The 21792-nt window shown below is 40.8% G+C and overlaps 1 protein-coding gene across 7 annotated transcripts in view; it reads right to left on the bottom strand.

Annotated features, from left to right (window-relative positions):
• Nucleotides 1–314: 314 nt before the first annotated feature.
• Nucleotides 315–21792, bottom strand: part of celf5a (cugbp, Elav-like family member 5a) — a 788658-nt gene continuing 767180 nt past the window's right edge. For 4 of the 7 annotated variants that reach the window (XM_034180251.1, XM_034180257.1, XM_034180255.1 and 1 more), the window contains exons 8-12: nt 18643–18858; nt 11838–11930; nt 9761–9904; nt 1291–1440; nt 315–796 (exon numbers count right to left, since the gene is read on the bottom strand). In XM_034180251.1, coding sequence (XP_034036142.1) covers nt 1313–1440; nt 9761–9904; nt 11838–11930; nt 18643–18858 — 581 coding nt within the window. In that variant the 3' untranslated portion in view covers nt 315–796; nt 1291–1312. Of the gene's footprint in view, nt 797–1276; nt 1441–9760; nt 9905–11837; nt 11931–18642; nt 18859–21792 lie in introns of all 7 variants that reach the window. The other 3 variants (XM_034180254.1, XM_034180258.1, XM_034180252.1) reach the window with 2 other exon arrangements.

Here is a 21792-nt window from a genome sequence, read left to right as displayed (position 1 = left end):
GTAAAAGCAAACTAAACTGAAACCCTTTTCTTCTTTTTTCCAACCTGAAGCTCATATTTCTTCTTACATTTAACTCATAATATTAGTAGTATTTTGTAGTATTAGTGTCATTAATACTATATTACTGCTCAGAACAATAAAAACGTTTGGTCCTTTGGTCCCTTTGGGGTGAAATATTCGCAGTTCTACTGTTGCTAATGGAAACCTCAGTGACCTCCAAGAGTCATAATTCTGCGCTCGCTGAAAGAGAGAACAAGAGAAAGAGGGAAGGAGAAAGAAAGTTCATCAGTGGACGTATAGAACAGCTTCTTTTTTTTTTGCCACTGTTTTTCTTGATCTTCAAGTTTGAACCCTCATTTGTCCAGGACAGTAAATGCCACAAGCGCATCTTTCTTTATATATATGTGTGTGTATATAATATGTATATAGAAATCTATTTGTTGTTGTTGCTGCTTTTTTTTTTTTTCGTTTGTTGCTTAATTAACAATTCAAGTCTCAACAAGAAAAGTTCTGTTGTTGTTCAGTCTGGTCGCATCCTCTTCAGTTTTGTTTTCCCCTCCTCATCGTCTTTCTTCAGTGTGCCATATGTTTACTGTCGTTTAAGTCCCCTGGCAAAAGCGACTCCTGTTTCGCTTCGTCTTTTTGCCAACCTGTGTCGTCACGAGCAAAAACGCTGATATGTCTTCAAAAATTCCATACGGTGTTGATTTTTTTAAAGATATTTTGTTTTTCAGAAGGAAAAAAGGAAAAAAGTTGAACTCCTCCAAGATATCTTCACGTGTCCTCAAAAACCTGGAAGAAGAAATGTGGGTGGGGGGGAATGAAAGAAGCAATTTCAGATCTCACTGCTCATTTAACTGTCATTCAAACGATGTATTTCTTTAAACTTTGGATAGTTCAATAAGGGCTCCATTATATCAGTTTAATGGTCTGGAGAGAGCGAACCCACGGTGGCACACCTAATCAATCTTTGTCAATCAGGACAATGTCAGATTTTCCCATAATTAATAAGCCTGCTGCTCTGCATATCAAACCATGGCTCAGCCTGTTCCTTTTCACGTCTGCAGATTATAAAGCATGTCATGCTTCAAAAAACTTCAACAATAATGTTCCCTTCATATAACACTGTTGCTTATCATAACGGCCGAGAAACTTACAAAGTGAGAAGATGGTTAAAAAGTTAAAAATGGCACATATCTAAATCCAGCGTGCCTATCTTCAGCGTATGGCGAAGCCTCTGAACCTTGAAGCGCGCTTGGCCCTGGCAGGCGCTCACCTGTGCCGCTGTGGTTAATGTTGAAGCTAGGCTTTGTCAGTAAGGGCGGCTGGCATCCTTCGGTCTCTTTAGTTGGACTTTCAACCTCTTCATTCCAATCTGAAAGCCATTCATTGCTTGAATAGCTGCCTGTGCACTGGTCGGGTTGTCGAAGCTCACAAAACCTGTGAAGAAAAGAAAAGCAGATCCAGTCATCTTTTTCTTTTTAAATTTAAGCATGAGTGGTATAATGTTGAAAGGATAGCTCCGATGAAAGAGCAGCGTCTCTATTAAGTGAAGGGTTGCTGGATCAAAATCTGGTTGATCCTTTCTATATGTAAAGGCAGAGACTTCCATTTACCAGGGAAGTCATCACTCATAAGTGGGAAGGAACTCACACTTGAGGTAAATGTGTTCCCTTTTGCCTCCAGGGCCCTGAGATGAGCAACAAAGATAGTGGCCGATCCCTCCCACCCAGGACACAAACTTTTTGTCACCCCTCCCCTCTGGCAGGAGGCTGAGGTCCATCAGGACCAAAACCTCAAGACACAAAACAGCTTCATTCCATCCACAGCTGGACTCATGAACAATGACAGAGTCCCCCACTTACCCCACCCAAAGTACCATAAAGTACAGATTGGTCATCCCTACACTGAAAGGTACTGTACATCTGTACCCCAACAACTTGTATATGCACAGCCCCATTCCATTACGTTATATTTATTTAACAGTTCATATAGCTTTGCCTATCTGACTCTTTTACTTCTTACAGAAGTGTTTTTTTTTTGTTCTTTTCTTATTGTTTATGCACCATTAATACCAGATCAAATTCCTTGTTTGTTCCTTGTGGTTTTTAATTGCACTCCTCCCACTGCACTGTTTTTTCTGTTTCTCTGTTTTTCTGTTGCACACAGCCTTTCATATTTCATATTTCTTTTTTTTTTATCTTATATTTTATCTTATTTTGACACATATGTTATATTTTATCTTAGCATTTTATCTCTTCTTAATGTTGCACCATTGTACCGAAGCAAATTCCTAGTCTGTGAATCCTGTTCACTGGCAATGGCAATAAACTCTTCTGATTCTGATTCTGATTTTCCACATTCACTTTTTCGCAGTTGTGAATGTCATGCCGATTCGCAGTCTGTGAGTCACGCAAGACATCAGCTTCAGCACAATGTAAACACACCTCATGACGCATTGACAACAAGACACCACTGGGGCAAGGCAGAAGTTCATCACAGGTGCTACACCTCCTGTAGATAACACTCTCAATTTGAGAGAACATGCCCTCATCATAATCGCTCGTGATCCACATCCTTGCTAGCCATTGTTTACATGCACTGTAATTCTGCGTTCACACCGGGTGTGATCAGACGCTATAAATTCGCGTGGGTCGCCAGGCGACGGACGCACCTCCTTCGCTCGGTGTGTCACTCTGCTTGGGTGGACTTTCACTGCGAAAATTCGCCCCGGTGCGTCATCAAATAGGAGGAGCTTCCATTCCGCTTGCTGGCTCCGGTTGTCAGTCAAGCTAACATGACGGACCTTGATCACACGGAGCGAGTTGCTGTGGAAAGCTCCTAATACAAGGAGTATCATTATTTGCTGCAGGAGCTGTGTCTGGGTGACGGCCACTTTCAGCGGTCCTCCGCCTCTGTGGGACAGTTTGAAGACCAACTGTCCCGTTCGCGCGCGCACATGTAAATAATAATAATAAAAAAAAGAAACTCCGCTGCTTGCTGCTCCTCGCTCTTCCCCCAAAAACTCTGTCATAATTGTGTTTAGAAACCAGTCACCATTTGTTTTATTATACATCTGTGAAGTTAATTAATAAAATATTCTCTACAGATGATTCGCTCACGCGCGCACGTAAAAACAAAAGAAAAGGAAAAAGCTCTGCTCCCGCTGCTGCAAGTAGGGCTGCTGCTCGCTCCAAGAACTCTGTCATAATTGTGTTTAGAAACCAGTCACCATTTGCTTTATTATACAGCTGTGTAGTTAATAAGTAAAATAATCTCCAGGACGATTCGCGCGTGCGTGCATGTAAAATAAAAATAAAAAGAAACTCCGCTCCCCGCTGCTGTGGTGCTGCTGCTCGCTCCAAAAACTCTGTCATGATTGTGAAATAAAGGACAAAAGAGACATAAGTCCTGCTCACAGGTACAGATACAGGACATCTTCAGTCAAACTCCAGACATCTCCACATCACTACATATCCAGTCCCTGATTGGTCATCACGTCACGACGAGACGAAAAAGTTCAGATTTTTGAACTTGGGGAGGAGGGCAACGCGACGTGAGGCGACGCAATATCGCGCCACAAGCGCGCAAAATGCTCAAAATCGCTTCACTCGCGTCGCTTCACTCGCCTCCATCGTGTCGCGCTGCGCGGTTTGGCGCCAAAACGCGTCCTTATATAGGGATTCCATGGCAACCTGTGGCTGCAGTCGCTCGCGTCGCACCCGATGTGAACGCGGCTTAAGACTCCGGAACTCTGCTGGCGCCGCATTGCATTCTGGGAAATGCAGGGGGACGCCAGGGGGATTATGGGAAACGTTAAAGTACTGACTCCTTATCTCCTTGATCTGCCTGCTCCACTTTTGGCGGAACATGTTAATATTATGGAAAAATTTGGTGGTATATGCAAAGTGAAATATTTTTTAAAGGACCTCAGAGAGTATTTCTTTGAGAATGTTACATTTCTACTAAAACACCAAAAACAAACAAAATAACACAAACAATCCCCAGAATTGACCATCCCCTATAATTATCATTTTTCAACTTAAATATGTATTGTTCTTTGTATTTTTTTTTTTTTTAGCACATCTAGAAAGTCCACATTCCACACACACAAAATTACTCAGTGCATTTCCACAAGATTCACAACCAAATTTCAAAACTACTTTCTGTCGTGTAAAGCACAGATAAAGCAATGACCAGAAACTGCAGTGCTCCGTGCCTCCGCTTGATGCACTCGGTGTCTGTGGTGTCATTAGGAACAGCTGATGACCCGTGAAAAACAGCAGGACACTCTCCATGTCTACAGCCGGCACAGAGAGATGTCTGGCTGCTGCTGTAACCCCATTTACACAATGAAAACTTTAACAATTTGATGCCAAAATGTCCCATCTAAACTGGCTTCACACTGGTGTGAAGCCCAGATGAGCCAGGCACTCTGATGTGAGTTCTGCTTGTTCTGGTGCACAGTGAGACACTTCAAAGTGTAAATCAAGACAAATGTGATACACGTCTTGACAGCACTGTGTGTGTGTGTGTGTGTGTGTGTGTGTGTCTGCCGAGTTGTGAGTTTCGACGTGATGTCTGTGGGGGTCTTTGGTGGGCACATAGATTTTGGGGATTTTTCTGCCACTTTCACAAAATATTCCAGGCAAATGTCCTAAGCAAGAGTATCAGAACACAAGCCTGGCAAATGTCCTAAGCAAGAGTATCAGAACACAAACCTGGAATGTGTTTCAGGCACGCAGTGTATTGTTAGCTTGCTTAATTGTAGAAGTTCATCATAATGAACAAGCGAGAGTGCATCCAATGGGCACCAGGACACCAACATGGCTGCATACCCAACTAACTTGGCATGTTTAAAGATGCCACCACTGCCCAAAAATGGAGGTTTAGTGGTCCTCAGATCCTTGGGTACGGCTGGAATGTCTTTCCGTCAAATGAGCGGGAACTTGGGTTGAGTCAGATGAGGTTTACAACTTGTATTGGCAGGGAATACCCACCATTACCAACCCTGGTCCTCAAAGACCTGAACCTGTACATTTTTAATCTCTGCCTGGTCTGTCAAAAGATAATTAACTCATTCAACTGTAGTAAAAAAAAAAAAATCAAGCGCTAACAGACTTCTGAGCAGACAGAGATGAAAAACGTGCAGGGTCCCTGAGGACCGCGGTTTGAAAACACTGCCCTGTGACACTATGGCCATGTGGCACGCTTCCTTGAGCATCATCCAACATGCAGGTACCTCAGTGCTGGGGAACCCAGTGACTGAAACAGATCAAGCGGATGCTCATGAATCATCTGGCTGTTGCAGATCGATGGCTACCTTTGGGAGGTGGGGATGGATCACATGTCTGCCTGGGTGATTGTCAACCCAGTAACAGGCAGTGTTGCCACAGTTACTTTGAAAAAGTAATCCAATTACTGATTACTCCTTGAAAAAGTAACTTAGTTACTTTACTGATTACTCAGTTGTAAAAGTAACTAAGTTAGATTACTAGTTACTTTTTTAGTTACTTTCCCAAGCTGTCGACAACAACCCTCTGCCACCTCAACATGACAATGATACTTGTTTAGCCAAAACTCGCTTTATAGTCACCCTTTCTTGACTTCAATGAAAATAAATACTTGTTTTATAAAAAGTAAAATAAAGACCTCTTTCTTGATCTCATATTTCACTGTTGACAGCACTGTAACAGTAAAACTTGCAATTTCTAGCCTACATTGTTTATAAATGTAACTATTAAATTCTTTCTAACATTATTCTAACATTTAAATTCTCTCTAAACATTTTACTTGTCAAAATTATTATTATTATAAGTAGTATTAGTAGTTGTAGCAAAAAAAGGCTTCAAAACTGGACCTTTAATCTAGGGGTGTTGAGGGGGGCACATCCCTGCCCCACACCCCCATTCCATCTGGATTCGCCCCTGCTTTGGTGTTTGTGCACAAAGAATGGATAACATTTATTTATGCAGAAAACATGACCAGATTTACAGGTAAGAAAGTTTTATTGAGTTTTCACGTCATGTGGTCCTCAGAAAGAGAGTTTAGGTGCATTTGAGTGGAAAATAGTGTTAGTTGTTGACATGTCGCGGAGGATCAGCTGTTTTTAACGAGACGATACGGAGCGGCTCAGATCAGAATTCTAAATAAAGGAGAAAAATAAAACATAAAAATGTCTTTGTAAAGTTCAGTGCAGGTGTGCTGTTGTCACCATGCTTTAAGAGGTGAGGACGAGTCGTAGCTGCTGCAGAAAACCGCGGATGAAAAGCTCACAGCTCGCTTAAAGTGTGTAGTTCAGTCAAACCCCGACCTCCTGCCCACGGACCAAGTTTAATGCTGCTATCAACCCACAATGCAAAAATAATAGTAACGCACAGTGACTTGGAGAAGTAACTTTAATCTGATTACTGATTTGGAAAGATTAACGCGTTAGATTACTCGTTACTAAAAAAAGTGGTCAGATTAGAGTAACGCGTTACTAAGTAACGCGTTACCGGCATCACTGGTAACAGGGCAGTTCCACAGTGTGGTGGAGGTGGTGGTGACACACAGGGCAGCAGCTCTACTCCCAGGCCTGAGCTGGCCAGTGCCGGGGAGGGAGGCCATCATCAGGTTAACATATTCAGGCCGTGATGCAGAATACTGCACTTAGTCCTGTTACACATGACAGCCTTGACAGTCTCAGTTTATCCCCCTTTAACAATTACACCAGAGTGTACCCACCTTCCTCTGGCCTAACATGTTGTAAATGTATAATATATACATCAATAATGCAAATCAGTCTGATTTTATGAATATGTTTTTAAGTTAGCCCCCAGGAGGGGGGACTAAGGATCAGTGCTGCCCAGCAAATGCTGATCCATAATTATTTTGTGCTTCCTGAAGCACCATCCATTTCTGCCTCCTTAAAGTTTTTATAAGCCGTGGGGGGTGGGGGGGAGCTTGTTGCTGCGTGTTAGCTGACAGAGCTAAATGGGACAGGAGTCACGGAGGCGCGTGAATTAGCCTCCACGGCGTTGATACTGACAGATATTGGGGTTACACGATGGCGAGGATGATGCTGAGACAGCAGCTCGTGGCTTTCAGGTCGCTCTGCTGCCAAATAGAAACAAGGACATTGACTCTGATTGACTTCCTCATGACTACTTTGCCGACAGTGTATTCATCGCCTCGTTTCAACAGCACCAGTGCCAAAACAGTCGTCAAGATGCCAATTCAGGTCAACCGGTCAGATATCTTCACCCGCGGCAGCTGCAAAAATAATAAGTCTTCATCAAGTCTATAATTTATAGGGGAATCCGAAAGTAATTAAACAAAGAAACATTGATTGTTCTCCTCATTCGGGCTTCACTTACTGCTTCACACCTCAGCTGTGACTTTTTTTGCACAACACCCACTAATGTTTTTGGTTATTTGCAAAGAATTATAGTGCGTAAAACCTGTTTTATGCACCGTCACATTATAGTGAACCTAATTCCTGGAAAGATCTATTATGCATTTGGCGTTGATGTATTTTTTTCATTCAAATAACAGAGTTGTCTTTGTTTTACTTCCTTCAAAGTTTTTATGCTACATAAATGCCATTTGGCACAGTTTTGGGCAAAGTAGACATTTATGAAATGGACGAAAATAAATACATAAATAAATAAACTAGAGCATCGCGTTCGCAGAGAGCAAACCTCCCCTACACTAGTTTCCAATTCCACAAAAAATTTACCTTGGAAAAAGTTTTCTAGGTCAAAGTCTTGTTAGAAGCTGCTTTTCAGAAGCTAAATTAGATGTGATCAAATGGCAGGAGGATGTATTTAATTCATGCACTTGAATCAAAGTGTGTTTGTGGTGTTGTCAGGGTTTTTTTTCTCAACTCTTTCAGTTTCTGAATTGTTTTTCGTATAATTTGCACAGAACATTGGTTATCTCTGCTGTGAACAATGGTCGTTGCTTTTTGACACTTGGTTTCTGACTGATAACTGGAAAACAACCAGGCATAAAATTGGAACCTCCATCCAGTTTTGGTGGTGTAGATAAATCTATAACAGAGAAATTAGAGTGACTGAGGCAATTTTGACTGAGATATAATGCAAAATGTATACCAAATGGGTTTTTCAATATTAAATTCAAAATCCACAATCTAGACCAGATCTGGATCAAACTTTGTCAGGTGATAGTGAGTGCCAGTCTGCACCTCACTTTCAAATATGAGAGTGATTGGGGCACGTTTGATTGAGATATAATGCAAAATATACATTAAACAGGAAATGGCCACAACATCTGTAATCTGGATCAAACAATCCTACAAAATACTGTCAAATATGAAAGAAATTTGATCTTTTGTGACAGAGTTATGAATTTTTAAAATTCATTCAATGTTAAAGATAGGAATTTTTCCAGATTTCCAATATTTTTCCTGACTTTGCCCTTTGACCTATGACCTTGAAAACTGAATCAGTTCTTGCCTATCAGGACATGAATCTTCAGTAAAAATATCATAATGATATATGAAAAATACTGGGGTCCAGGTTGTTCACAAACAAACAAACAGGGGCAAAAACATGTAACAAGAGGTAAACATGAGTCTGTGAGATACACTTTACACTTATTATGCTGAATATTGCTTCTTCATTTTGACATCACAATCACTTCTCTATGTAACTACAAGTTATCACAAGAACTGGCACAAGATATTCTGCAATTACAGGATAAATCATAATTATTTATCATTACAGTTTTCCCAGAATCCCTTGCAGTGCTATTCCCATCAGGGTGAACACCTCCCAACTGCTGCAGTTTAAATATAAAAAATGGACCGAAGAGAATTTAAGAAGAAGAAGAAGAAGAAGATTTTCTTATTTAATGTGGGTAACCAACGAAAGTCTACGACTTATTTCCAGAAGGGCCCACGACACGTGTCACTCCTCCCCACCAGCACTGATGTTAACAGTGCCAGTCGGGAGCGTGGTTGCAATCGGGAAGCGAACCCGAGTTGCTGGCATCCCAGTCCAACGTGCAAGCTGTTACGCCACCACCTCCCTCATTTATCTTCATAAAGAGAGCAGCATGTCAGACCATGTGGTTCTGTGTAAGTCTGTCTCTGTCTTCCTCAGAACATTCCAAATGCAGACTTCACATGTTTTATTTCAAAACTCCTCAGGTCCAAGCATCTGGTGAAAGCTAGATGAGATGATCTTCTTGTATTAGAATCTTCTGGTCTGTTTCTGGGCATTTAAAAAGTTCAACTTTTTTAAGATACTTTAAAATTAAAAAATTGCTTCCCTCATCTGTGATAGACTAACATCCTGTCCAGAGTGCATCTCGCCTCTCATCCTATGTCTGCTAGGATAGGCTCCAGCCCACCCCCAACCCTTGATTGGAGTAAGCAAGTATAGAAAATGATTGAATGCCAGTCTCTACCCCACACAGGAATCTTAAAGGAGCTTTTGGATTTCACCAATTGAATAAAATCTTCCATTCAAAGAAAGCATGAACTGAAAGTTCCACTTGTGGGGATTTGAACTTACTAACATGATCTGAGGAGCCAAGGTATATCAGTTTGCACTGTTTATTGTACAGCTGTTGTACTTAATGTGCTTTCATTAGCATTATTTTCCATTAAAAACATTTTCAAAAAGATTTGGTCTTCAGAAAGATTTTTCCAAAACTTGTTTTGAAAAAGGCGTGACTGTCTTATAATCAGGATCATCTCATGTTCAGGTCAATATTGTATATATCTGCTTGAGAGGAACAGTGAATAACTCACCGAAGCACTTGCTCTGGTTAGTTGCCCGATCCATGAAAACCTTTGAGGAAATGACAGTGCCAAAGGGCAAAAACATCTGCATGAGTTCATTGTCTCCAAACTCTTGTGGCAGGTGGTAGATGAACAGGTTACAGCCCTCTGGACCTGGATATGGACAGATGAAAGGAGGGAACACACAGAGGCAGATAGTGTGTACATATATCTTAGCAGGATCTTTATATAAACTAAATTTCAAGAAATTTGAACTGTTGTAATTACATATTTACAAATGCCTACAACATTATTACTGTTTTAGTATAAAATAAAATAAAATAAAAATAAATTAAAAGCAGACCAACACCCAAAAATGGAAAATGTACGACTTTAAAGACATTTATGGATGACATTTCAAAATCAACAATTTGTTGCAGATTGTTCATGACTAGTCCATGTTCATACTCTGCATGTAAAGTCAAGTCCATATTTACTTGGACAGTGGCACAATATTTGTAATTTTGCCTCCTATGCATACCACCAGAGTGGAGATTAAATGAAACAATAAATATGTTATTGTAGCATAAACTTGCAGCTTTAATTCAGAGGGTTTCACAAAAAATATGGCATTGACCACTTAGGGATGATATTTGAGTCTTGTACCACCTGTCACAGCTTCATACTGCAGTGGAGCAGAAAAGGATTTTCATACCAAAAAAACAAAACAAAAAAAACCCACATTGAATCTGTGTTTGCATTTCTTATGTGCCATTTGACCAATTGTAGCTGAAATCTCACATCTTTGTTTTAAGAAAATCCCTCTATGTTCCACTTCACAATGAAGCTGGTGATGCAACATGCATAAGTTGTACAAGGCACAGCCACATAAGTCTATAACTCCATTAGTGTTGTCTGGGTGTCTTCTCTTCATTGTCTCCTTCTTGCACGGTCCCTCAGTTTTTGAGACCTACTCCAGTCAGATTTATCAAACTGTTTGTATTTCTTAATGACTGATGCAAATCATGGTCCTGCTCCTTCCCAAGTGCATGATCAACAGGCTGAAAAGCTCCTTTGTCCCTGAAGCCATCAGATTGTACAACTCCTCACTCGGGGGGGAGAAGGACTAACAGGAAGACAGAGGACGGGAAGGAGAGGAGCCGTTGCAGCCAGTAAGGCAGTATTTCTGGTAAATATTTGCATTTACATTTTGCAAATTGTCTCTAACTTCTACTTCTGATACTCTGTGTTCTTCTTACCCTGTGTGCTGCTATACAATGCTCCTGGAACCTCAATTTCCCTGAGGTAGTCTTACCAACGGATTAATAAAGTTATATCTAATCTAATGTCCAAAACATATTCAGTGACTTGGAAATGTTCATGCATCCATTCCATGAACTTGTCTGAAGAAAACTGTCTGTAAAAGTGATGCTTTTCATTTGATACATACTCAGTTTTTAAAGATATCCTGCACGACACATCTTTATTGTACAGAGGCATACTCTTTTCATTTCTTTATGATTTCACTATTTGTAACACTTAAATCAACTCCAGACATTTTAACTACTGAGAGCACATAAAACTGTTCAGTAAACAGTTGACCAGTTGCATTTGGTCCTTTAAAAAAATAGACGAGCACACCTAAAGTGCTGTAATTCCTACAATATTACACATTATGTGCTTTCAGCTCCTGTATTTGAAGAGGGACAGATAAAAAAAAAAAACAACAAAAAACTTTTGTCAAAATAAAAATCTCTTGGGACTTAATTGTAAATATAACTGCAGATATAGTGCACAACTCTCAGACTGACACTATGTGTCATATCATATTGAAACTCTTTATATAACAGTTACCTACGATGAGATGAAAGTGCATTAAGTGCTGCTGTTTCTCACCTCCACCTCTCACTTATTTATGACACAGAATGAGATGTGTACATTGTAAAACTGATATTGTTCCATTGCCTTCACATTTTTTATGTGCGTATTACACAAAATGAGATGTGTACTGTGGAAAAGCAATAGCAGTCTCTCATGCTTGTCTTCTTTATATATCTATTACAAGGGATGAGATGAGCGTAGTGTAAAAGTAATAATGTTCTCTCACCCTCACCTTCTCTCTGTTGCTGCTGCTGGATGACCTGGGGCGCTTGGGGCAGTGTTTGGCCAATGGGAGTCAGTGTGGTGGCGGGGTAGATTGCTGCAGTGAGAGAGAGGGAGACGAAATATACAGAGAAGTAAGAATGAAGAAGAGAGAATTAGGAGAATGTTGTTCCCAAAAGTGAATTTAAGGTTGATATGTGCCATTTCATTGGGGTCAAGGGTTAACATTTGTATTTTCAATGATTTTTAGAAACTGTTTATCATAACTGCATCAAGTGTAAATTTGGGGTCGTTGAGTAAGGGCTGCATCCAGGGGAAGGGCCAGAGGGACCTTGCCCCAAGTTGACATCTGATTGGCCCCTGAAATATAAAAAACTTGCTCTTGCTTGCCTCTACTGGTGGTTGGCTCTCACTGCGGTATTGTATCACTTCCTGTTCCGGAGCACAGCGGTGTTTTTCTGTATCTGTTAGCTGTTTAATCTGCGCAGTTAGATTGATCTAGTTATCTAGATTACGATTTGTTTCCCAGTGTAATCTTTACGTGCCTTAACTAAAGCACTCCTTCTGCTGAATCACTTCTAAATTATTTACACATTATTCACTTTGCGTGTTTTTAGGAATCCGCTAGCTTAGCGTAGCTACTAGCTATTAGCCGGTTTAGCATGGCGGCTTCTCCTGTCTCTCCCGCACTTTTCTGCTCTGGGTGTGAAATGTTTAGTTATTCCTCGGCCTCCTTTAGCAGTAACGGTACTTGTAATAAGTGTAGCTTATTCGTAGCTTTGGAGGCCAGGCTGGGCGAATTGGAGACTCGGCTCCGCACCGTGGAAAATTCTACAGCTAGCCAGGCCCCTGAAGTCGGTGCGGACCAAGGTAGCTTAGCCGCCGTTAGTTACCCCCTGGCAGATCCCGAGCAGCCGGGAAAGCAGGCCGACTGGGTGACTGTGAGGAGGAAGCGTAGCCCTAAACAGAAGCCCCATGTACACCACCAACCCGTTCACATCTCTAACCGTTTTTCCCCACTCGACGACACACCCGCCGAGGATCAAACTCTGGTTATTGGCGACTCTGTTTTGCGAAATGTGAAGTTAGCGACACCAGTAACCATAGTCAATTGTCTTCCGGGGGCCAGAACAGGCGACATTGAAGGAAATTTGAAACTGCTGGCTAAGGCTAAGCGTAAATTTGGTAAGATTGTAATTCACGTCGGCAGTAATGACACCCGGTTACGCCAATCGGAGGTCACTAAAATTAACATTAAATCGGTGTGTAACTTTGCAAAAACAATGTCGGACTCTGTAGTTTTCTCTGGGCCCCTCCCCAATCAGACCGGGAGTGACATGTTTAGCCGCATGTTCTCCTTGAATTGCTGGCTGTCTGAGTGGTGTCCAAAAAATGAGGTGGGCTTCATAGATAATTGGCAAAGCTTCTGGGGAAAACCTGGTCTTGTTAGGAGAGACGGCATCCATCCCACTTTGGATGGAGCAGCTCTCATTTCTAGAAATCTGGCCAATTTTCTTAAATCCTCCAAACCGTGACTATCCAGGGTTGGGACCAGGAAGCAGAGTTGTAGTCTTACACACCTCTCTGCAGCTTCTCTCCCCCTGCCATCCCCTCATTACCCCATCCCCGTAGAGACGGTGCCTGCTCCCAGACTACCAATAACCAGCAAAAATCTATTTAAGCATAAAAATTCAAAAAGAAAAAATAATATAGCACCTTCAACTGCACCACAGACTAAAACAGTTAAATGTGGTCTATTAAACATTAGGTCTCTCTCTTCTAAGTCCCTGTTGGTAAATGATATAATAATTGATCAACATATTGATTTATTCTGCCTTACAGAAACCTGGTTACAGCAGGATGAATATGTTAGTTTAAATGAGTCAACACCCCCAAGTCACACTAACTGTCAGAATGCTCGTAGCACGGGCCGGGGCGGAGGATTAGCAGCAATCTTCCATTCCAGCTTATTAATTAATCAAAAACCCAGACAGAGCTTTAATTCATTTGAAAGCTTGACTCTTAGTCTTGTCCATCCAAATTGGAAGTCCCAAAAACCAGTTTTATTTGTTATTATCTATCGTCCACCTGGTCGTTACTGTGAGTTTCTCTGTGAATTTTCAGACCTTTTGTCTGACTTAGTGCTTAGCTCAGATAAGATAATTATAGTGGGCGATTTTAACATCCACACAGATGCTGAGAATGACAGCCTCAACACTGCATTTAATCTATTATTAGACTCTATTGGCTTTGCTCAAAAAGTAAATGAGTCCACCCACCACTTTAATCATATCTTAGATCTTGTTCTGACTTATGGTATGGAAATAGAAGACTTAACAGTATTCCCTGAAAACTCCCTTCTGTCTGATCATTTCTTAATAACATTTACATTTACTCTGATGGACTACCCAGCAGTGGGGAATAAGTTTCATTACACTAGATGTCTTTCAGAAAGCGCTGTAACTAGGTTTAAGGATATGATTCCTTCTTTATGTTCTCTAATGCCATATACCAACACAGTGCAGAGTAGCTACCTAAACTCTGTAAGGGAGATAGAGTATCTCGTCAATAGTTTTACATCCTCATTGAAGACAACTTTGGATGCTGTAGCTCCTTTAAAAAAGAGAGCTTTAAATCAGAAGTGCCTGACTCCGTGGTATAACTCACAAACTCGTAGCTTAAAGCAGATAACCCGTAAGTTGGAGAGGAAATGGCGTCTCACTAATTTAGAAGATCTTCACTTAGCCTGGAAAAAGAGTCTGTTGCTCTATAAAAAAGCCCTCCGTAAAGCTAGGACATCTTTCTACTCATCACTAATTGAAGAAAATAAGAACAACCCCAGGTTTCTTTTCAGCACTGTAGCCAGGCTGACAAAGAGTCAGAGCTCTATTGAGCTGAGTATTCCATTAACTTTAACTAGTAATGACTTCATGACTTTCTTTGCTAACAAAATTTTAACTATTAGAGAAAAAAGTACTCATAACCATCCCAAAGACGTATTGTTATCTTTGGCTGCTTTCAGTGATGCCGGTATTTGGTTAGACTCTTTCTCTCCGATTGTTCTGTCTGAGTTATTTTCATTAGTTACTTCATCCAAACCATCAACATGTTTATTAGACCCCATTCCTACCAGGCTGCTCAAGGAAGCCCTACCATTATTTAATGCTTCGATCTTAAATATGATCAATCTATCTTTGTTAGTTGGCTATGTACCACAGGCTTTTAAGGTGGCAGTAATTAAACCATTACTTAAAAAGCCATCACTTGACCCAGCTATCTTAGCTAATTATAGGCCAATCTCCAACCTTCCTTTTCTCTCAAAAATTCTTGAAAGGGTAGTTGTAAAACAGCTAACTGATCATCTGAAGAGGAATGGTCTATTTGAAGAGTTTCAGTCAGGTTTTAGATTTCATCATAGTACAGAAACAGCATTAGTGAAGGTTACAAATGATCTTCTTATGGCCTCGGACAGTGGACTCATCTCTGTGCTTGTTCTGTTAGACCTCAGTGCTGCTTTTGATACTGTTGACCATAAAATTTTATTACATAGATTAGAGCATGCCATAGGTATTAAAGGCACTGCGCTGCGGTGGTTTGAATCATATTTGTCTAATAGATTACAATTTGTTCATGTAAATGGGGAATCTTCTTCACAGACTAAAGTTAATTATGGAGTTCCACAAGGTTCTGTGCTAGGACCAATTTTATTCACTTTATACATGCTTCCCTTAGGCAGTATTATTAGACGGTATTGCTTAAATTTTCATTGTTACGCAGATGATACCCAGCTTTATCTATCCATGAAGCCAGAGGACACACACCAATTAGCTAAACTGCAGGATTGTCTTACAGACATAAAGACATGGATGACCTCTAATTTCCTGCTTTTAAACTCAGATAAAACTGAAGTTATTGTACTTGGCCCCACAAATCTTAGAAACATGGTGTTTAACCAGATCCTTACGCTGGATGGCATTACCCTGACCTCTAGTAATACTGTGAGAAATCTTGGAGTCATTTTTGATCAGGATATGTCATTCAAAGCGCATATTAAACAAATATGTAGGACTGCTTTTTTGCATTTACGCAATATCTCTAAAATCAGAAAGGTCTTGTCTCAGAGTGATGCTGAAAAACTAATTCATGCATTTATTTCCTCTAGGCTGGACTATTGTAATTCATTATTATCAGGTTGTCCTAAAAGTTCCCTAAAAAGCCTTCAGTTAATTCAAAATGCTGCAGCTAGAGTACTGACGGGGACTAGATGGAGAGAGCATATCTCACCCATATTGGCCTCTCTTCATTGGCTTCCTGTTAATTCTAGAATAGAATTTAAAATTCTTCTTCTTACTTATAAGGTTTTGAATAATCAGGTCCCATCTTATCTTAGGGACCTCGTAGTACCATATCACCCCAATAGAGCGCTTCGCTCTCAGACTGCAGGCTTACTTGTAGTTCCTAGGGTTTGTAAGAGTAGAATGGGAGGCAGAGCCTTCAGCTTTCAGGCTCCTCTCCTGTGGAACCAGCTCCCAATTCAGATCAGGGAGACAGACACCCTCTCTACTTTTAAGATTAGGCTTAAAACTTTCCTTTTTGCTAAAGCTTATAGTTAGGGCTGGATCAGGTGACCCTGAACCATCCCTTAGTTATGCTGCTATAGACGTAGACTGCTGGGGGGTTCCCATGATGCACTGTTTCTTTCTCTTTTTGCTCTGTATGCACCACTCTGCATTTAATCATTAGTGATCGATCTCTGCTCCCCTCCACAGCATGTCTTTTTCCTGGTTCTCTCCCTCAGCCCCAACCAGTCCCAGCAGAAGACTGCCCCTCCCTGAGCCTGGTTCTGCTGGAGGTTTCTTCCTGTTGAAAGGGAGTTTTTCCTTCCCACTGTAGTCAAGTGCTTGCTCACAGGGGGTCGTTTTGACCGTTGGGGTTTTACATAATTATTGTATGGCCTTGCCTTACAATATAAAGCGCCTTGGGGCAACTGTTTGTTGTGATTTGGCGCTATATAAAAAAATTGATTGATTGATTGAAATGTCACTACACTCTCAAAATGGAAATAAATTCTTATATATTGCAAATTTACTATGTGATTTCCACTCCGTAGCAGAAGGTGGCAGTAATACACTATTAAGCTGGAAGTCAACTGCAGTAAAACAAGAAGAACAACAACTGGCAATAAAAACAACAGAAGACTTAATCAAAGCCCATATTTTGCTTTAGTGGCCACACAAAAACTTGAATAAATATGAACATTGTAATGAGTTTTATTGAAATATTATATAACACTTAAATATAACACTTTGATTAAAGTGTTTGAACAAGGAAGAATTTACAAAATACTGTACTCATGTGTTGGAGTGTCCAGAGCATTCCAAGTGAAATTCTGTTTGAAGAGGGTATCAGCCTATTCATGCGCACAGCCAATAACACAGTCGTCAGAACACCCATTTCAATAAAACGTCCGATTTCATCATAAAACAAAAATTCCAAATAACTCACCCATGTGTGTCTGTTTTTGTCCTGTATAAATCCTTTTCTCAATCATTAAACGTGTTCCTTGTCATCTGATGTCAGCTGATGTCTGGTGACTGCGGCGGAAAGTTATGTACATGCTCAAAACTTTGAGCAGTCATCAGACAATGTGAGGCATGACCATTTTTCAATGATAATGATGTGGAGAATAATTCAGTTCACTGAAATGTTCTGCACAGTGTATTATTAAAAAAGAAAAACCTGGCTGTGATGGCATCTTTAAAAAGTTCTTATCTGTTTAACACCAGGTGAATCTCTTCACTTAATAATCTTCTTTAATGAGCTCTCTGCGTATTTCTTGCTGTCTATTTTTTTTCTTGTTAAAGATAAAACAACAACTCAGCCACATAATTGAATTTATTTAATTTATATAGTGCCAAATCACAACAAAGCTGTCTCAAGGTGCTTCACACAAGTAAGGTCTAGCCTTCCAAACCCCTACAGCAAGCACACAGGTAATAGTGGTAAGGAAAAAAACTCCCTCTGATGATTTGAGAGAGGAACCTATTACTATCAGCACACACTGATGACATTGTCACAAGTATGACATGGAAGAGATGAGAAAAACATCATGAAAACATTTTTTTTTTTTTTTGCGATTTGTTGGGGGGGTCACAAATTAATTATTTTTGGGTGGGCATTTAATCAACGTCAATAAAAACTAATTTAACTTAGGGTGGACATTTAACCAAATTTAGGTAAAAAAAAAAACAAAACTGGATGGGCTGATGCTCAAGCCGGGGCGGTCCAGTGCACAGATATAGTATATTCAACAAAGTATCTTTCCTCAAATCTGAAACTGTAGCCAACAGCAAAGTTATGGTATGTGAACTGTATACACTTGACTCAACAGGGAATTGTGTACAGATGTGTTGGACATATATTTGTCCCATCTGTGTAAAATGTGGCCCCTTAATGGCGCCCCCTAAAAGTTACTACAAAAAGCTACTTTTACACTGAAGTGAAAAATTCATTAAGAATTGAGACACTTTAAATCGTAAAGATATCTTGCAAATAATCTTGCATCAAATTTAGGGCAGTACAACACTGGATCCTGAGATATGGCCTAACAACCACAACATGGGCAGATGGACAAACAGGCAGAACATAGGGTGCTGTGTGTAGTTTTCTATTTAGGTCTGCACAGAGGTTTTTACAGGAGTTACACAAGTACAGGTTTTTCAGCAATATCCATGTAAGAAATGATGCTCCTGTGGTTCTTTCTTTGGCATTTATAAGCAATAAATAATAATGCTGCACGTTGTTCTAACCCGTGTATTGTTGGACCCCAGTGAAGGCTTGCTGCAGGGTGTCAGCAGCGGTAGGACTCTGAGTAGAGTAGGATGGCAGGCCATTGGTGTACACAGTCTCCACAGCGGGGTGACCGTTGGGCTGATGCGGGATGCCAGTGAAGCCGTTGACAATGGGTGTGACAATGCTGGGTACGGCAGAGGTGGTGATGTTGGCTGGTGGAGAACTGAGACCTGCTGTGGAAATAAAAGCATTACTGTTGTTACATCTCAAATATTCACACATAACTGCTGATGCTGTTAGCTGCAACTGATTAAAGGGGTCAGACTGTGCAAATACATATTTTTAAATCTAGCTACCAGTTAAATATGATTGAGGTGTCATGTTGAATACCCTCAAAGTCACAAAATTCTTCCTATTCATGCAAAAACTACCCTGCTCTAAACACTATTTAGGTCTGAAATAGCTTATTTTATACCTCAGTAACATATGCTGCAGAAATCCATTTCTGCACTCCTGCTTGCTCTGTGAGACGTACCCTATGATCTGTCAGAAAACAGATACTCCTCCCATAGATGGAGTGGGCATCATCTCAGAGACAGAGTGTATGGTCACCCAGATTTGAGAACTGCATAGGGCAGATTTACTGCACAGTATAATACTGTTTGTATTTCTTAATGATTAATGTGAATAAAGTACAAGACATAATCAGTGATTTGGAAATGTTGATGCATCAGTTCCTTGATTTGTCTGAAGAAAACTGGCTGTAAAAAGTGATGGATTGTATAAAAGATAATCATTATATCGAGTTTGTCTAATTTCTTATAAACTCTGAAAATGGTGGCACCGTGTAAACTAATGGCTGTAGTTTGTAAATGGTTAATGTGACATGTTTGTTAAATCAGTTGAATTAAAGCTGGAAGTTTGCGCTACAAGCACAATTCGATTATTTCATTTCAGTTCCACTGTCACTGGCAGCACGGTGGAGTAGTGGTTAGCACTGTTGCCTCACAGCAATAAGGTTGTGAGATTGATTCCCATCTGTTGTCTTTTTGTGTGGAGTTTGCATGTTCTCCCTGTGTTTACATGGACTCCCTCCAGGTGCTCCAGCTTCCTCCCACATCCAAAGACATGCAGGTTAAGTGGATTGGAAGCTTTAAATTGTCCATAGGTGTGTGTGTGTGTGGGTGTGAATGTGTTTGTTTGTCTATATGTGGCCCCGCAACAGTCTGGTGTCCTGTCCAGGGTGAACCCCGCCTCCCGCCCGATGACTGCAGGGATAGGCTCCAACATCCTTTGTGACCCTTAGTTGGAGTAAGCAGTTGAAGATGAGTGAATTCCACTGTGGTGGCACTGTCCAAATACTTATGAACCTGACTATGTTTTCAGCAATGCGAGGGCCTCAGATTTTACATAGAAATACAAATAAACCTATGCATACTCACAATAGCAAAAACGTACATACAGTTTATTTTCACTAGAGTTTTAAAGATGTGTGCACACAGATTTCTTTTATAAATATCAGTGGTCATAGAAACGTATGTATGTTCCCGAGCCTGCTGTCCGCTCCAAACTTTTTCCAAGCAGGGATGTAGACACTCAAAAACACATCTGTGTGAAAGCCGGTATATCCATCACTCAAAAGTCAGATGCATTCTGTCACACAGAAAGAAAAATAGAAAAGAAAAACAGCAGAAGAAACAAAATTTCACTGTGTGAATTTTAGACAGTCCTCTGAAAATATGATTGAGTTGGTAGTTTCAGTTCTGGAATCATGAAAAACAGAAAAGCCACTGAATTGTGGCATACAGCGCATCCAGAAAGTATTCGCAGTGCTTCACTTTTCCACAGTTTGTTATGTTACAGTCTTATTCCAAAATGGAGCAAATTTATTATTTTCCCCTAAACTTCTTTTTAATTTTTGCTAATTTATTAAAAATAAAAGCATTCACATAAGTATTCACACTCTTTGCTCAATACTTTGTTGGTGCACCTTTGGCGGCAATTACAGTCTCAAATCTTCTTGAATATGACGCCACAAGCTTGGTGCACCTATCTTTGGACAGTTTGGTCCATTCCTCTTTGCAGCACCTCTCAAGCTCCATCAGGTTGGATGGGGAGCGTCGGTGCACAGCCATTTTCAGATCTCTCCAGAGATGTTCAATCAGATTCAGGTCTGGGCTCTGGCTGGGCCACTCAAGTACTCAAGGTTCTCTCTCTACAGAGAACTGCTGGAGCTCTGACACAGTGAACTTCGGGTTCTTGGTCACCTCCCTGACTAAGGGCCTTCTCCCCATATTGCTCAGTTTTAGGCGGGTGGCTGGCTCCCTGGTGGATCTGAACTTCTTCCTTTTATGGATGACAGAGGCCACTGTGCCTCTCCAGGAACCATCACCTTATTGTGGTGGGGAGGTTTGTGTGCCCCTATGAACCTGAGAGCTTATGCTCCTAGTAGGGTCTACCATGGCCAGACTAAGAATGATTCATAGTGACTCCATGGAAAAATGAGGAAGAGGAAATGTGACCCAACCCAGAGGAATCCCGGGGCTCCTGTCTGGGGCCAGGCCTGGAGATGGAGGGCATGTCAGTGAGCGCATGGGGGCTGGGCTTGCCAAGGAGCTGGAGGCAGTCGTGGGGGTGGGTGAGATCCATCCAGAAATGCTGAAGGCTGTGGGTGTTCTAAGTGGGTAGAAGTGTTCCCCACCAAACATGCAGATGCACTTACAGTAGCAAAAATTCTATGCAGACACATCATACCAGACATGGCCTAACAGAAACCATATACAGCGATAATGGTACACACTTTGTCAATCAGATAATACAATATTTAACTCAACACCTGAGAATCAATGCAAAAACACATTGTGCATATCATCCACAAAGTGCAGGACTAGTTGAAAGAACAAATGGCACAATCAGAAGTAAACTGAAAAAATGTATGGAAGAAACAGGAAACTAACTGGGTTTATTGTTTAGATTTGGTAAAATTATATATACACATAACACCAAGTAGTGAGACAGGCTTAACACCTTTCAAAACACTGTATGGTAGACCATACAGATTACCAGACCTTCAAACAGTAGCTGGACCAGATGAGGAGGAGCAAGGGCTGGTAGATTATATGAAGTGTGTCCTAAAACACAAAGAAATAATACATGCTAACAAGATG

This window comes from Thalassophryne amazonica, chromosome 10 (genome assembly GCF_902500255.1).
Source record: "Thalassophryne amazonica chromosome 10, fThaAma1.1, whole genome shotgun sequence".
NCBI lineage: Eukaryota > Metazoa > Chordata > Actinopteri > Batrachoidiformes > Batrachoididae > Thalassophryne > Thalassophryne amazonica.
Note: the sequence above shows the minus strand (reverse complement) of the source record. Positions and strands in the feature narration are given on the sequence as shown.